The sequence below is a fragment of the Enhydra lutris genome, unplaced genomic scaffold, assembly GCF_002288905.1.
Source record: "Enhydra lutris kenyoni isolate GAN:26980312 unplaced genomic scaffold, ASM228890v2 scaffoldscaffold23, whole genome shotgun sequence".
Lineage (NCBI taxonomy): Eukaryota > Metazoa > Chordata > Mammalia > Carnivora > Mustelidae > Enhydra > Enhydra lutris.
The window spans coordinates 27,456,192-27,474,076 of NW_019154107.1; the positions used below are offsets into that span (position 1 = coordinate 27,456,192).

General features: G+C 50.7%; 2 protein-coding genes across 2 annotated transcripts in view; one reads left to right on the forward strand and one right to left on the reverse strand.

Moving 5' to 3' along the window:
- Positions 1-17,885, reverse strand: part of LOC111150571 (zinc finger protein 674-like) — an 886,492-nt gene that overhangs the window by 693,309 nt on the left and 175,298 nt on the right. The gene's annotated exons all lie outside the window — the stretch shown is intronic.
- On the forward strand, positions 1,497-17,336 carry LOC111150575 (ubiquitin specific peptidase 11). Its single transcript, XM_022508071.1, is given in 22 exon segments — positions 1,497-1,623; positions 1,625-1,776; positions 8,894-9,003; positions 9,167-9,297; positions 9,540-9,657; positions 10,041-10,186; positions 10,305-10,366; positions 10,492-10,591; positions 10,955-11,128; positions 11,254-11,412; positions 11,742-11,966; positions 12,103-12,186; positions 12,274-12,368; positions 13,325-13,531; positions 14,199-14,251; positions 14,423-14,665; positions 14,754-14,824; positions 15,026-15,138; positions 16,056-16,205; positions 16,296-16,411; positions 16,588-16,676; positions 16,800-17,336. Coding segments are annotated over 22 exon segments (2,856 nt in total). The 5' UTR covers positions 1,497-1,503; the 3' UTR covers positions 16,938-17,336.

Sequence of the window (17,885 nt, forward strand, 5' to 3'; positions counted from 1 at the left end):
ACAACTGAGCTGTAACCCCTCAGCTGTGCCAGGTCTGGGCTAGGGGCTGGAATCACAGTAACAGAGACATAATCCCTGCTCTATAGAGGTTAACTGAAAGTTGAGGTAAACTACTATATCCAGTGGATGGGTGGGGCTTGAAATTGTGCAGGGGGAGAGGGTGTTCTGGACACTCCAGGTTCAGGGAGCTATGTGCACCAGCCTAGAGGTGTGGGAAGGCAACCGGTGGTCTTGTGGAGATGGGTGGTGATAAGGAAGTCACTGAACCAGAGCCACAATCATCAGCCTGTCTTAGGGAGTATATAGGACGGTCAGGTGGGGGCAGCCAATAGGCAGGTAGATACAGGAAGCCAGAGCGTGAAATACTCAAATTACCAACAAGAGGAAAGGCTGGAAGCCCCAGCAGATGAGGATGGCAGAGCCTAGTGCAGTGGTTCTCAACCAGTGATCTCCATCCCCGAAGAACACTGGCAATGTCTGGAGACACTTTTGGGAATGAAACAGTTAGGGGATGATAACTTGCTATTCAGTGGGGAAAGGGCAGTGCTTCCCACGACAGAGAAATGTCAATGGCGTCTAGGTTGAGAACCCCTGGCCTGGTGCAATGGTTCAAAACTTTTTGGTCACGATCCCCTTATAGTGTTAAAAATTGAGGACATCTAAAGAACTTTTGCTCATGTAGCCTCAGAATATTACACCACACATGCAGGAAAGAATGACAATGAAAAAAAGTATTGTGAAGATAGTTTTGACTTTGTGAACCTTCCTGAGAAGGTCTCCTGAACCAGTAAGAAGACTGGAACCACAGTTTGAGATCTATGGCCTGGTGCTTAAGGTCACAGTTCTGAGTTCGAACCACAGCTCAGCCATTTACTAGCTGGGACAAAATGAACTAACGTTTCTGGTCCTCAGCTTGCCCCATTGAAGTCCAAAGGTGACAGGGTATTTATCTGCTGCCTAAGGCTACTATTTACATGCAATAAAGCACTTAAATAGGGCCAACTATTACAAGTTATCATTGCTATAATGCCAACAAATACACTGGGCTCGAGGCTGACTTGCCTTCAACACGTTTGTCAAGAAAATAAATCTAATTCAGGCAGGGAAAGCCCGCAGGCCTGGGTGGTGATCTTTCTTGTACCAGGTTTTGATGGATGAGAAGAGCAGTGCAATGAAGGTAGGGCGTTCTGGTCAGCTTAACAAAAACTCTCAGGGCAGGGGCCCCTGCTCCCCAGCAAAGCACGGGACCGAGAAAGCCCGGAACCTTTGTGTCCCTGAGCATTCCCCAAAATGTCTTCGTCCATATCGGGGACCTCCGCCTGTACCTTTCCACACAACCTTTTACCCAGACTCAACATGGCGTTAAAGTCCTACAAGGCACCTTTGTCTTTCTTGGTTCCCAACTGGAGGTTTTACCCCGCCCATTAGCCGCATAGATCACCGCCCACAGTCCGATGCCTGCCTAGCCCCTCCACGCGTCCGACCGTGGGGTCCCTTTCCAAGATGGCAGTAGCCCCCTGGCCATTTGGGGGGCTCTGTTTCCGTTTCCGGGATCAGAATCCGGAAGTGGCCGTTGAGGGGCCTCTTCCCATCTCCAGATGCGGTAGCTGTAAGAGGAGGGTGAACGGTGATGGCGGCGGTCGCAGCGAATGTGGCGGCTGCGGCCGAGGACCAAGAGCCGCAGCGCGAAGCTGTGCCGGGCCTCGAGAGCCAGCGGCTCCAGATCGAAAACGGCGAGAGTGGACGAGGGCGTCCACTGCGGGCCGGCGAAAGCTGGTGAGGCAGGGCTGCGAGCGGATCCTCGGCGGAGGGGGACAAGCGGGGGCGTAGGCAGCTGCGGAGGACGTGGCGGCCGAGGTCCGCAGAATTACCGCGGGGGTGGGGGAGTGGCCTGTGGGACTGCGGGCGGGAAGGGCGGGGAAGTGCCTGCGAGTGGATCGCCTTGTCTGGGAAAGGGGCGGGGACTGTATGGTGGCGCCCAAGGCCTGAGAACAGGAGAGGGTTTGTTTGGGAGAGGCGGCGGGGGCGGGGCCGGAGAAGAAACGGTTACGGGGGTGGGGCCGGGCCTGCGTGGTGGAACTCGGAACCTGGGAAAGGCGGGCTCGGCGGCCGAGGGCGAGGGGCGTGGTCTGCGCGGTGTTTAAGTAGCATCTGGCTGCAGGGGCGGCCTGCGGTTGCCTGGCGCCTGAGAGCTAGGGAAAGCGGATGACGTCAGGCAGAAAAGCGGAATCGGAGCCTTAGGGCTGTGGGCGGGAGGGAGGGAATCGGAGCCTGCGTGGTGGAGGGAGCTGGCGCCTGGGAAAGAGGCTTGTGACGTGGGCCGAGGGGCGTGTCCTGAGGCCGAGGAAAGACTGCAGAGGGGAGGTGGTGCCTGTGAAGCAGAAAATGGCGCCTGCGAATGAGCAAAGTTTGTGACGCGGCGAGGTTTTTGCCTCTGGCCGAGGCCTTCTTCCCAGGACGGGAGAAAGTGCAGGTGATTGGCACGGGAGGGGCCTTCGATGTTACATCTGTTTTCTGTGTTAGTACTGTTTTGTTTTTGTAATCAGGAGAAATAGCTATTTAAAAAAAATGTCAATGCGTATCTTGATAAATCCGCTTGTTTTACTGATTTCTTGGCTAAGTGCTTGAAATGTACTGTTTCTGGGTTTATTTTATTTCTCGCCGAGTTGCATCTCATTTTTAAAATTGTGATATACGTAAGACCTAACAAGATCGCATAAAACGTTTACGTAGCCCAGGTTGATGGACATTCTGTAAAAAATACACGGCCTGTGCTCTTCAAAAATTTCAAGGTCGTGAAAGACAAAGGATGAAGAACTGTTCCAGATTAAAGGAATTAATGGAATTTAAAGAGTCATAACTAAAATGCAATGTGTGGTCCTGGATTGGATCCTGGAGCAGAGAAAAATAAATTATTTTTAAAAATCAGGTTTTTTTCTCATAAAATTAATTTTCTCTTTTTTTACTGTAAAAGATGTTAATGGGGAAATTGGTGAAATTTGACTGAGACTTGTAGATTAGATATCAGCAGTGATAATTTCTTGATTTAGTTAATTGTACTGTGATTATGAAAGAGTATCTTTTTTTTTAAGGGAATACATACCGAAATTTTTACGGATAAAGAACCATCTTGTAAGCAGCTTACTCGCAAATGGTTGGAAAAAATAGCGTACATAAAAATGTATGTAAAGAAACAATGATGGGGTGAATGGATAAATGTTATATTTGGGGAATCTGGATGAAGGGTATACGGGAATTCTTTATATTATTTTTGCAATATTTTTCAGTCTATATCAAAGTAAAAAAAATCAAAGAATAATAAAACAAATTTGTGAATTCACCATTCATCTTAAAATTCAGACCGTTAGCTTAAGAAATCCTATGCCCCTCTCGGGTGAAAATCCCTCTCCGTGCGCCACTGTTAGCCTGAATTTTTCAATTTGTTAACGTTTTTCCATTTCTGTATGCATCCGTAAGTAGTATTTGTGGTCTAAGCTTTCATTTTATGGAGGATACATGTGAAATCATACTAGGTGCGTACCGTGTGCCCTTCGCATCATATCAGGTGGTACATGGTATCCACATGACGTCATTGGTGACGTTAGCCTTGATCATTTGGTGAGGGTGGTATCTCTGCCCTGTTTCTCCACTATAAAGGTACTCTTTTTTTTCTTTCTTTACACGGTAATTCTTTTAAAAACATTTCTGTCCATCCACTTCTCAAAACGTTTTAACAGCTTCCCATCTCGTGTAGTGTAAATGTTACGATTCTTACAATGACTGGCGAGGCTGGTCCCGGGCTCTGATTGCTTCTCCGATCTCATCTCTGATTTCCAGCGCGCGCGCGCGCGCGCACACGCACACGCGCGCACACACACACACACACACACACCCTCACCCCCACCCCCACCCCCAAATTCTCTCCATCCGGCCATATTGGACCCTTGCTGTTCCTGTAATACCGTGGGCATGCACTCACTTGAGGGCTTTTCTGAGTGAGGTTTGCTCATTTTAGAGTTCTCTAGTCACAGTGCTAGTGAGATATATGTGTCCCTTGTTACTGGGGAGTGGGACAAGCTGAGGTTCTCCAAATAGGGAATACGAAATCTTTTTTTTTTTTTTTTTTTTTGAGTGTTGCGCTGTAGCCATTCAGCAAGGAAAAGCCTCATTCCATCCTGAAAATAAACAACAATTACTGGAACGTTTTTTATAGTTCATTTGGATGTGTTCAGAGAGGGTTGGGGGTTCCCGTTCCTGCCCCATCCTGCCTTTACAGCCTCCTGGTGACAATACCCTTTAAAATTACCTCATGGGTATGGGTTTCCTTTCAGGGTGTTGAAAATGTTTTGGAACTAGATAGAGGTCGCGGTTGCACAACACTGTGAATGTACTAAATGCCACCGAACTGTTCATTTGAAAATGGTTAATTTTATGTGAATTTTTAAAAGTATGTTTTGTCAATAAAAAAAAAAAAATCACCCCACCAATGTTGGTTCAATATTGAAGCCAGTTCATCTCTGCAGTTGTGGCTGATAGATAACATGAAGCCTTTTTCCTTAACATTTAAAAAATGCGTATCTACTTAGGTGAGAGCAAAGCATCTCAAGGTTCTTTAATTTGGTTTTCATTTTATAGGGGTTTGCTGCAGTGGTCAGGAAATTTGTGTTTACAAAGCATTTCGAAGTCATGGACGAATAATCCCTAAGTCATTTAATACCATTATTAATATTTTGCACCTTCTTTTGTCAGCTAGCAGGTCTGGGCAAGGGCAAGTAATCTGGCCATCTGAACTGATTTAATTTCTAGGAAAAACTTGTATTTTAAGAGTAAATTGAAATCTATGATAGTAAAACTTCCTTGGCAAATACCAATTTTTCTTTTTAAGAATGAACTATCTACAAACATAATTAAATCAGGGAGAGTGGAGGGAGTTTCTAGAAGGTTTGTGCAGGCTGTGTGTAGTTTCCTAACAGGTAAGCAGGCAAGGAGTTCTTTGTTCAGGTAAAGGAAGGAGTGTGGCAGAGTGGATAGTGATGTGTGAAGGGAAAGTGACAGTGTTCCATTCCAGGTTAAGGGCTACCCTAGAAATGCTGAGGGTTTTCTGTCAGTGGAGAAGTCTGCGCAGCACCAGGGACCATAGAGTGTAATGAAGACCCTAGAACTCAACCAGCAATTTTCACCATTTGCTTGGTGACTGCTGCAGTAGCTCTTAAACAAGGTGGATATGCCTTGACTTCTGGAACTAATGAAAGACTGAAATAAACAATAGACCTCTGGCAATTCCCTTGTCATTGAGTCGGTCCCCCTAGTGCTTGTTCAGACTTTTCATGAAGGCGGGGTTGGGGGGGGTTGGGGGGGGTGGGGGGGTGGTGGGGGGAGTTTAGAGTCCTGAACTAGGGCATCTTTTGGTATATAGTAATTGCACGAGTCTTTGTTGCTTGAACATGTGTATGCTTTTTAGCTTGAAAATACACAATTATTGAAAGATATTTGCAATTCTAATTATGATTAATATAATTAAGGTAGGAAGATAAACTTGCTTTTTTTGATTTGTCATTTTTCAAAAATACCAAGTTTGTTAAAGTGTACACTTAGTGCGATGAGCACTGGGTAATATATAGAATTGTTGAGTCACTATATTACACACCTGAAACTAACTGTGTTAACTTTACTAGAATTAAAATTAAAAACCCAATAAAATTTAAAGAAAATGTTAAGTTTGGAACATGAACGAGCTTTTATAAAAATTTTAAGTTCTTTGAAATTTGGAGAATTTTAATTAAACCTAGTTATGCCTATTGCCATTCATTCCTTTTATAGGGGGACAGAGCAAATCTTTGTGTTATCTCCCAGAGGTGTTATCTCCCAGAGGTGTTTTCGCCATAAAAGAACATTTTAGTAGTATTATTATTCTGAATTGGGGAAAGACAAATCAAAAATAGTTGTTGGGGGAAAAAATATAAATTGAGGTAAGGACAAAAAATACTTAGAGTCAACTTTGTAAAAATGCAGTGATAAATAACAAAGATGATTAGAAGCCTAACTTTTTTGATGTCAGAAAACACCTAGAGTTAATAATTTGGTGTTAAGAAAGGACCTTATAATCTGGGCATAAAATAATGACGTTTTACAGAAAAGGCCCAAATTCTAGTTTTCCTCCTTTGGTGCGTTATGGATGTAACAATTTACAGTAAAGGATTCATTTACATGCCTCTGTATACATCTATTTAGGTCTCTACGGATATATAAGTGATAAACTTAGAACAACATAGTACTATGTTTACTGTCTGAATAGGCTGACAAAGCTTTTAATAAACAAATAGGAAACCCTACCTCCTCTTTAATATCCATATTTGTTTCTCTCTGATTTTTGTATCTAGTATAGTTGACCTGTTATGTATATTGTTATCTTAACCAATATAACCAATTTTTTCAGACATGAGAGAAAACCAGAGGACAAAGAACTTTGTTGAGTGGTTTTTTTTCCCCCATAAGCACATATTTCGTAAGCACTTCAGGAAATTTGAGGAAATAGAAACATAAGTGACTTTAGCATGATCTGTTTTATTCCTGTATACTAGCAGGAAGAAATTGAAAAATGAAAATTTAAAGATACCATTTATGACTGCTTCCTCTCGATCAAATACGTAGGGGTAAATCTAACAATGTGTGTGCTTCCCTATCAGACGATGGCAGTTCTGTCATGACTGCCAACTGGGCTGACAGATCATGAGACATCCCAATTTCAGAGATGTTAAACATTTTTAAAAGTGTCCTTGAACCTGAAGAAATCTGGTAGTCTTACTCTGTGAAAATTGGTATAAACTTCAGGCTCCTGTGAAGACTTTAGAAATTCAGGTACGAGGGATTTTGCTCACCTCTGCAGTGTGATTTTTTTTTAATTGCTGTATAGTTGATACACAGTGTTACATTAGTTCCAGGTGTATGCTACAGAGTGGTTTTAATGTTCATTTTCCTTAAAAATCTGCTCTTCATTCAAGGATGAGCAGTGCCTCACCTTGCAAGGAAAAGCTTTAGGGAAGACGTTAAGGTCATAGACCTGCCAGCGGAGGCATTGAAAGCCAGCCACAGCAGGGAGGGGTGGGGGTCAGTGATGGGGTGTTCCAGAAGAGTGATGGGAGGTTTGTGGCATGCGCCACTGGGGCAGGGAGGGCGTGTGTTCCTGGTATGAGGGATGTGCAGGGGGGTCAGTGCAGCAAAACAAACAACCCCACCAAAATGTGTGCCTGTGTGGGTGACGCATGACTGTTGCAAGATTTTCTAGCCCTCCATCGCTCCACCTCCCTCATCCCTTTATGAACACAGGAAAAGTTGCCATTTTAAAGAATCCCACTGAAAGGGTTAAATTGCTAGAACACTAATCACTACAGCGTGAGAATGATATTTTTAAAAATTGTTTATTTGAGGCGGTTAACTTTGGGACAGCCTCTTATATGTCACAAATCCCATAGCAGAGCAGGTGTGTGACTGAGTGTGGACAGGGGTTGTGTGTCTGTGAGCTTTGAGGTCCAAGCCCTGGGACTGAATCAATAACGGCTAACATTCATTCAGCATTTTTACTCTATGTCAGGTCTTTCTGGTCTTGAGAATTGCCCTTGACATTTTACAGAGGCAGCGTTCAGCCGTCCTAAATGTTCATCCTAGGTGTCATGCATATCAGAGTTCCTCTTTTAAAAGAGAGCTGGTCAAGCTGTACACTTGAAAATGGTTCAGGTGGTAAATTTTACGGTATGTGCTGCTTTTTGCCACAATTTAAAAAAAAAAAAAAGAGAGAGGGACGCCTGGGTGACCCAGTCGGTTATGCGTCTGCCTTCTGCTCAGGTCATGATCCTGGGGTCCTGGGATCGAGCCCCGGGTCAGACACCCCACTCAGTGGAGAACCTGCTCCTCCTCTCTCTACTCCCCGCTCCTGCTCTCTCTTATTATCTCTGTCTCTCTCTCAAATAAATAAAAATCTTAAAAAAAAAAAAAAAGAACGAGCTAGTTACCATAAGCTCGGAGATCTATTATAAAGCTGAAATAAATCCTCAACACAAAAGTGATGAAAAATGGTGGGATGCAGTCTTTGAAGGAGTTCTTTTGCATTTTAAAATCTTCTGTTTCTGAGCAGGTTTCCAGAATTTAATAATTGATTTCTTATTCTCCCTTTATATATCCTTTATAAACAACTGCACACTTAATGAGTGGCTAAAAGCTCTACATTAGCTGTAAATAATGGATAATTTTCAGCCTAATTCTTTGTTCTATAATAAAACCTCATACTTCCTGGCACTCTGGATGTGGATTTGTGGTTTGTTTTGTCTTGTTTTGTTTGGGGTTTTGCCATTTTCTGTTTTTGTTTGTATTTATTTTTATTTTTAAAAAGATTGTATTTATTTATTTGACACAGAGAGATCACAAATAGGCAGCGAGTCAGGCAGAGAGAGAGAGGAGGAAGCAGCCTCCCTGCTAAGCAGAGAGCCCGATGCGGGGCTCAATCCCAGGACCCTGGGATCATGACCTGAGCCGAAGGCAGAGGCTTTAAACCACTGAGCCACCCAGGAGCCCCTATTTTCTGTTTTTAATCAAACCTCTTTTAGTGTCCTCAGAAATTAGGTAATCTGTTTAAACCTGAGTTTCGCTGAATACATTTTGCTTCTGATTATTTTTATATGATGGTGAAGCTTTTTTTAAATTTTCATGTTAAGTTCTGGGAGAGATTTCCCTTTTTTATTGAGCTATAATTGACACATATCCTGGTATTATTTTAGGTGTATATGAAATTTGTCATGTTGACTGGCAGTGTGTTGATCCTTTTAGTCTACTAAACATGGGAAGTGGTACCACTAACTCCAGGTAACCATGTGCCACCCTTGTTCCCCGTCTGGTCCAGGTTCCTCGTGGAGCAGCACTGGTACAAACAGTGGGAAGCGTATGTGCAGGGAGGAGACAAGGACTCTGGCACCTTCCCAGGCTGCATCAATAATGCTGACCTCTTTGAAGGTACCAGGCCTCTCCCTCCCCACCCCAGTCAAGCCCTGGAGCTCTTGTCCCCTCTGTCCTTACAGCCAACGATCATATGCGTCTTCACTGACCTATGTCATCAGGGAGATGGCCAGAGTGACTTAACACTTTCCCTTCATGATTCTTTCTCTGCCCCCGGCAGACCAGGTAAACTGGCACCTCAAGAAGGGTCTAGTGGAAGGTGAGGATTATGTGCTGCTCCCAGCGGCGGCTTGGCATTACCTGGTCGACTGGTACGGTCTAGAGCATGGCCAGCCACCCATCGAGCGCAAGGTACTGTGGATGAGGCGGGTGCTCGGGGCAGGAGAAAGGCCTTGGAGGCCCGGGATGGGTCTAGACTCGTGTACGTGGGTCCCCGCATACGCTGTGTAGCGATATCCTGTCTGCACTCCTCTTCCCTCAAGTATCTTGGTGTGTGTACGTCTGTGTGCACGCTCCTCTGACCTCAGAGGTTGTCGTGCCTGTGTCTGTCTGCTGTGTGGGTACACCCGTGTGCGCCCCCCTCCTCCTCCCAGGTTGTGGAGCTACCCAGCGTCCAAAAGGTCGAAGTGTACCCAGTAGAACTGCTGCTGGCCCGGCACAGTGATATGGACACAACCCACACTGCTCAATTCAGCCGTACGGATTCTGTTGGTAAGTTGGAGGGCCACAGAGTGAGTCGGCCTTCCTGCAGCTCGGTGACCCAAGACAGCCGGGGCCTTGTCTGTGGCCGACTGGGAAGGCAGCGGTCGGGCTTTGGAGGACCAGGAAGGTATCGGTTTAGTTGGGCAGCGGCCCTGAGGGCGTGCCCTAGAGTCCTGAGGGGGTGTGAGCTGCTCTCCCGCGGCTAAGACGGTATGCTATAGGGTCCTTGCTGGGGGTGGTCTCGGGTCCCCAGCCGGCATCTGTCACTCAGAGATGGCTCGGGCACACAAGGTATCGACCAGGCGTGCAAAGTCTGAGGATGGGTCAGGGGCTAATGCCGAGATGGGTCGATCATTCAGGGTCTCAGGAGGATCCTCTGCCACCTTCCACAGACCTCGTTCTGCGCACCGCCCGAGAGCAGTTTCTGGTGAACCCCCAGGAAGAGACACGGCTGTGGATCAAGAACGCCGAGGGCTCTTTTGAGAGATTGTGTAACACACGAGTCACAGTGCTCGACGCTGCCCTCAAGACTGGGCAGGTGAGGGTGGGGAGGGCCCTCCTGCTCACCACCAGTGCTCTCAGGTTGGGGGAAGGGAGAGTGAGGTGCCCATAGGCCCTCCATGAGTGCCTGCTTTTCTTTCTCTTCCTCGACCCAGGTGGTCATCATGGAGACCCGAAACAAGGATGGCACTTGGCCCAGTGCCCAGCCACAGGCCGTGTAAGCCCCTAGAGTGTCTGGGTCAGAGTGGGGTCCCCCTAGTAGGCAGGATGACTGCATTCATGAGCCCATTTCATGTGCACACTGTTGACCTTCAGCTGATAAGCATTTCCCCTCTGCCCTAGGAACACTGCGTTGGAGGAGGATGAGAACTTCCAGGGCCAGCCAGGCATCTGTGGTCTCACCAACCTGGGCAACACGTGCTTCATGAACTCGGCCCTGCAGGTTGGGCGAGTAGAGTTGTGTCTGGCACAGCCACGGGGGTGGGCCTCAAGTGACGAGGATTGGGTTGGGGGACTGGAGGGCAAGGGTCAGGTGGGAAGCTGGGGCTCTACAGGTTGGACCTGATGTGCCCGCGGTCCTCCCTGAAACATCAGTACCTTCTCCCTCTGCTCCCCTCTGTTTTGGGTTCTTTTCTCCTTTGTCACCACGTTCTTCCTTTTCTCGAGATGCTGCTGCCTTCTCTCCCCCGCCTCATTCCCCCCCGCCTTCTGTCTTCTTCCTCTTTGCTTCTTCCTCTCTGTCTCCACCTTGGTCACCCCTCTCTCCTCTCCTCTGCCTCGTTTTCCTGGGCCCTGCCTTCTGCAGTGCCTCAGCAATGTGCCACAGCTCACCGAGTACTTCCTCAAAAACCGCTACCTGGAGGAGCTCAACTTCTGCAACCCGCTGGGCATGAAGGGTGAGATCGCTGAGGCCTATGCAGACCTGGTGAAGCAGGCCTGGTCCGGCCACCACCGGTCCATCGTGCCTCATGTGTTCAAGGTATGACATGTGTTCAAGGTATGACTCGGGCCTGGGCTGCCCCTACCCATGCACACCCCCCCCCACCCCCCCCCCCCCCCCCCCCTCATGCTCTCTCACCCTGACCGCCTTGCCCGTCTTCTCAGACCAAGGTTGGCCACTTCGCGTCCCAATTTCTGGGCTACCAGCAGCATGACTCGCAGGAGCTGCTGTCGTTCCTCCTGGATGGGCTGCATGAGGACCTCAATCGCGTCAAGAAGAAGGAATATGTGGAGTTGTGCGATGCTGCTGGGCGACCAGATCAGGTGGGCATTCCTCAGAGACTCCTGTGCTGAGAGCTCCATTAAAACCACCAGGGCCTCAGCTTCAGGGATCCTCTGGGCTCCCTGGGGCCTCCCACACCCTACCTGACCTCCCAGCCTGGGCCCCAGCCCAGAGTTGCCCCTTACCCAGTCTCCTGCCCAAATAGACCCCAGCCTGACTGAACACCGCCTCCGGAGAGCCCTGGCTGTAACTCCATCCCTGCACTTTGCCATGACCCTCACCTTGACTTCAGCTCCATGCACACCCACCCCAAGCTGCAGTTTCCCCTTCCCTGGGCAAACCTTGTCACCCACCATGACATTGTCAATAGGAGGTCGCTCAGGAGGCCTGGCAGAACCACAAACGGCGGAATGATTCTGTGATTGTGGACACTTTCCACGGTCTCTTCAAGTCCACGCTGGTCTGCCCTGACTGTGGCAACGTGTCAGTGACCTTCGACCCCTTCTGCTACCTCAGTGTCCCGCTGCCTGTCAGCCACAAGAGGGTCATGGAGGTCTTCTTTGTCTCCATGGATCCTCGCCGCAAGCCAGAGCAGGTATAGGGTCATGGAGATGTGGGAACGTGATGAGGGCTGTAGTCAGAGTTTGAGGGCTCTGCTGTACCTTGACGTGGCCCATACCGACTGACCACATGCCCTTCTGTTCTTGTGTGGATACCGTTTTCCCCTACAGCACCGGCTCGTGGTCCCCAAGAAGGGCAAGATCTCGGATCTGTGTGTGGCTCTGGCCAAACACACTGGCATGTCGCCTGAGAGGGTGAGGCTCTGCAGGCACAGGGAGGGTGGGATTGAGGGACAGGGAGGCAGAGGGCCCGGACGAGTCCCCGCTGCATTCCATTCCCAGATGATGGTGGCCGACGTGTTCAGTCACCGCTTCTATAAGATCTACCAGCTGGAGGAGTCTCTGAGCAGCATCTTGGACCGAGATGATATTTTCATGTGAGTGAGGGCCCCGGGGATTTAAGGGTACCTCCGGAATCTCCTCCTCTTAGCGAGCTTCCCTGCCCGCCTTTGGCTGGACTCACAAGCCACCCGCCTTGTGCAGGGTTTGGGTCGTGGGCCTTAGTAGGGCAGAAGCCTTGGGGCTGTCAGGAAGGTGGGCGAGACATCCTTACACAGGGGGTTCCTGGGTGTTTTTTCCTTGTACATGGTGGAGGCTCCTGTTTCTTCATTTTAGTCAGCACACACCGAGTATCTCCCGTGTACCGCGTACTTGATTCTCCTTCCTTACTCCTGTTGCAGTCCTCAGAAAACCAAAAGGGATTTTTGAAATAGGGAACACTAAGATATTTTCCAAACATCAGAGTATTCAGAACAAATTTGAAATCTTTGGGTAACTAAAATAGAAAGTGCAGGGACGCCTGGGTAGCTCAGTTGGTTAAGCATCCGGCTTGTGATTCAGGCTCAGGTCACGAACTCGGGGTTAGGAGATCAAGCCCTGCGTCGGGCTTTGTTCTGAGCAGGGAGTCTGCTGGAGAGTCTTTTCGCACTGCCGCTTACCCCACTTGCACTTGCGTACGTGTGCTTTCTCTTTTCTCCCACTCGTGCTCTCAAATAAATCTTTAAAAAAATAGCAAATAAAAATAAAACAGTAAGTGCTACATCTTGAGTAGAGAAGATTTTTTTAAACGAAGGAGGGTTTTCTGAAAACAAAATGGTTTTAGATCCCTTCGTCGATAAAAATTTTGTGTCCCTTTCCTCAATGCTTTTTTACCACCAGAGCGCTCTGTAAAACGTCAGGCAGAGTGTTGGGCCATCTACCAGTCTGTAAAGCGCAAACCATGGGGTGGTTCTTCAGACCCTTTAAAAAACTATTTTCAAGCCATGAGGGGTGAGTGGGTAGAAGGCGTGTCCTGATCAGGTGTGACCCGACATTCACCGCCCCCCCTGCACAGATACGAGGTGTCAGGCAGGTCTGCTATTGGTGAGAACACCAGGGAGGACGTCGTGCTTCCCATCTACCTGCGGGAGCGCACTCCAGCCCGGGACTACAACAACTCCTACTATGGGCTGATGCTCTTCGGGCACCCTCTCCTGGTGTCGGTGCCCCGCGACCGGCTCTCCTGGGATGCCCTCTATCATATTCTGCTCTACCGCCTGTCGTGAGTCTGCCTTTTGGGGTGCAAGGGGGGGAGGTGGAGTCCGAATTCAGACCTGGGTGTTGAGCTGCTTGTTGCCAACCCTCTTCCGCTTCCGAAGCGAAGCTTAACGTGGCCAGAGAGGAACTTGGCGGGTTTTTTTGCTCGGTCTACACCTCCGGCTTTGCCACTGCCCCTCCTGGGTGTTGGGGATAACCAGGGTCAGCAAAATGGACAAAACACACATACCTTTGTCCTGTGCATCTCGATTACTCTCTCCTTGGTGAGGCAGGGTTATTTGGATTTTTACGAAGAGATCTCCACTGTGCCCTAAAATCCGGAGGCTTTAGCGAGGCTAACAGCAGTGGGCTCTCTGGCTTAATCGCTCCTTCGTGCTACACTAACAAGGCCATTGCTCAGAGGCCTGCCCTGATCAAAGTTGACAGTTGATGGGGTGTTTATTTAAAGTGGCTCACCATACTTAAGGTCCATACTCCTTAGCCGCGGCTCACGAGACCCTACCTGGTCAAGCCACCTTTTCCTGCATTTCTGTGTCATCTCTGGAGACCTTCCAGGCTCAGCATGAACAGCTGCCAGTGGTTTCCATCAGAAGCTAAGTGGAGTCAGTCCGGGGCCCTGGCCTCCCGGCCCCCGTGGCCCTCCTCAGGAGGCTGCTCTGCTCTCTTGGCAGGCGCTATGTGACCAGACCCAGCTCGGATGATGAAGACGACGGAGATGAGAAAGGTGAGGAGGGGTAAGGAGAGAAGACTGACAAGGATGACGGTCTGTACGAGCCGGTCCAGGGCCCGAAGGAGGGGTGGAGGTCTGGGGGAGGTCTGCCCACATGCACATGGCCACTCAGCCACCTGGGGGCTCACCCAGACCCGCGTCTGCCACCCTCCCCTGTCCTGGCAGACATGGAGGATAAGGACAACATCCCCAAGCCTGGACATGTGGCTGGGGGCAGCTCCCAGGATTCTGGGCCAGAGCAGGCCGGGCCCAGCTCCGGAGTCGCAGGCGGGAGCCGGGCCCCTGTGGACAGCTCCCCTGGACCATCTCACTGGCCCCAGAGGGCACGGCGCAAGCACCTGTTCACCCTGCAGACCGTGAACTCCAATGGGACCAGCGACCGCTCGACCTTCAACGAGGATACCCATGGTGTCTCCTTCAGCTGTGAGCCAGGGTTGGGAGGCGGGTGGGGGGCTTCCTTGGCAGCAGGGCCCATGACCACCTCCCTCGCCCCCAGCCCAGCCGTATATCGCCATCGACTGGGAACCGGAGATGAAGAAGCGTTACTATGACGAGGTGGAGGCTGAGGTAAACGAGCCACCCACCCCCCGCCACCCTTCACACCCCCACCCCACCCCCACCTCCTCCAAGCCATGACCACAGAGCTCCCAGGGACTCAGATTTCCAGCTTCAGAGCCATGAAGCTACGGGGCACAGGTCTCCTGCCCCCAGTCCCTTTCACGCACCATCCTCACTCCTGGCCATTTCCCACCCCCGCCCCCGGCCTAGGGCTACGTGAAACATGACTGTGTTGGGTACGTGCTGAAGAAGGCTCCGGTGCGGCTGCAGGAGTGCATTGAGCTCTTCACCACTGTGGAAACTCTGGAGAAGGAAAATCCCTGGTGAGGGACTGGAGTGGGGTCTCTTGGGGGGATAACTGGGTGGGACGACCTGGCCAGATCCCTCTTACCTGCAAATGTCCCTCCTTTGCCCCTCACTCGGACCCTTCCTGCCACTCTGGCCACCAGTACCCAGGCTCAGTCCCACCTGAGAGCCTTGGCCTTTCTGTTCCTCCTTCCAGTCCAGTTATCTGCAGGACCGGACTCCATTTTGCTCAGGTCTCTGACCCAATGTCAGCTTCTCAGAGCTCGCTCTTACTACCCTGTTAGAAGCCACTCCCCCCACCCCATCTCTCCTTCCGTTCCCTCCCCAGGCTCACTCTGTCTAGTCCAGCATTACTTTCCTCCTGGCTCAGTAATACCACTTGTTGGCATGTCCTGGATCCCCTTTGCATCATTCTTTGTTTTTTCCATCAGAGGAAACCCTTGAGGGCGAAGACTTCTAAGTTTCTGCTGTGGTCTCTTCTCACTAATGATAATGGGGTGTGGGGAGGGGAGGGACAGGAGGCGCTCAGTAGCTCCTTGCAGGATAAACAAAATATAAAGGGGCAACCAAAAAGTTAAAACCGGTCTCGGAAATTGGAGTGGTTTCTCCGTGGAGCAGGGGTGGCCACAAGACTGGGCAGTAAGCGGTCAGTAAGTACTTGGCAAGTGAGTGAGTGGATAAAATGGAGAAGTAGAGGGACAGAGGCAGGCACTAAACAAGACGAGTGTCTCATGGACCCGAACCCAAAGCAAAACACATGCTAGTGCGTGACAGTACCTGAAGAAGGACACGGTTTTAACACGGGAGGAGAGCCCGACCGGAGTAACAGGCGGTCTGGAAGGAAAAGCAGCATCTCTGCGACCCGGACGGGGCCCATGGGGGTCCCCCCGGCACACAGAGAGGGGCAGGTGCTGACACAGGCTCCTGCCTGCAGGTTTTGCCCCACCTGCAAGCAGCACCAGCTGGCCACCAAGAAGCTGGACCTGTGGATGCTCCCTGAGACGCTCATCATCCACCTGAAGCGCTTTTCCTACACCAAATTCTCCCGGGAGAAGCTGGACACCCTTGTGGAGTTTCCTATCCGGTCTGGGCAGGGCCCAGAGCAGGGTGGTTGGGGGGAGGGGCAGGGAGTGGGGAAGGGGCGAGCTGGGAGTGACCCTGGCCTCCCCCACAGGGACCTGGACTTCTCTGAGTTTGTCATCAAGCCGCAGAACGAGTCGGCGCCAGAGCTGTACAAATACGATCTCATCGCGGTTTCCAACCATTACGGGGGCCTGCGTGACGGACACTGTATGTGCCGGCCTGTGGCAGGGCTGGCCCGGGGTCGGGGGGGTCGGGATATCCCGTGTGTGACTAAGATAAGTGAGCTGGTGGCAAGGTTGTCCTGGCGCGCAGAGTGGGGAGGGAATGCGGGAAGCTCTCGGGGGGTCAGGGGAGCCGGTGTGGACAGCCCCCTTCTCTTGTAGACACGACATTTGCCTGCAACAAGGACAGTGGCCAGTGGCACTACTTCGATGACAACAGCGTCTCACCTGTAACTGAGAACCAGATCGAGGTGGGATCTCCCTCCCTCCTCCCCTTCTCCCGACCCCTGACCCCTGACGCCCCACCCGGCAGCCCCAGCCCGCAGGCAGCCCCAGCCCGCAGCTCCACGCTGACTCCTGTCCTCTCCCTGCAGTCCAAGGCGGCCTACGTCCTCTTCTACCAACGCCAGGATGTGGCACGTCGCCTGCAACCCCAGCCCGGCTTACCTGACCCCCCAGCGTCCCCTGCCTGCGGTTCCCCGCCCAACTCTGAGTTCATGGATGTAAACTGAGGGGCCCCCGACCCAGCCCTGCCACAGGGAAGGAAGCCATCTCTGCTCTCTTCCTTCCCGTACCCGCCCCCTTCCCCCCTCCCCGCCCCCTTACCCGTGTTAGGCTCCCCGTGCCAGGCATCACAGGCTTAGTCGTGGCTACTGTTCTCTCGTGCCGCTCTATTGCTCTCTCCCGGGGAAGAAGAGGTCGTGTCTCCTCCCGGCAGTGTGTTCCCCGCCTGTGTTTGCCCCTTAGAGCATTACCCTCCCCTTCTCTTCTCTATTTATGGTTGTCCCCTTCCCTCTGTCCTCATCCTGGGGTGTTCTGTGGGGGTGGTGGTGGGGTGCACCTGAACACAGAGTGTATTTTCTTATCGAGACCCTGTACCTGCTGTGTATATATAAAGTGCCAGTGTGTTCCTTGGCGGTGTGGTTTCTTCCCCACGCCGTCCCTGTGTGGGATGGGTGCTGCGCCGGGTGCTTGCCAAGGGCTTGCTGAGTGCTGTGGGCGGGGGGGTTTCTGCATCCCTGGACGCCAGACACGGTTCTCAGCACTAACCACGTGCCTAAGGTTTTCCGGAGAATTTTACACGCCGACTTAAAATCCTCACCACGGCCTCATGTGGGAGTTGTCATCTCCAGTTCGAGATGGGTAAACTGAGGTACAGAGGTGAATTAATTGCTCAGGTTCTGTCAGGAGATCAGCACACCTCGTTCGTTACCCTGGTGTTGGTTCCCGGAGGGGGCGTTTGACCTCTCTGGGCCCAAGACAGCAATCTTTCTGGGGGACATGGCCTGCCCCCTACAGCAGATGTGGGAAAGGGACCCCTGGAACAGACAGGCATCCCTGTGGGCAAATGTGTGGTTTCTGGACACACGCAAAGATACTAGCCAGACCACCTCGCAGACTCCTAGCAGTGTCCTCCCAGGAGAACTGTGGAGGTGGTACCTGACCCAAACCGGCCGGCC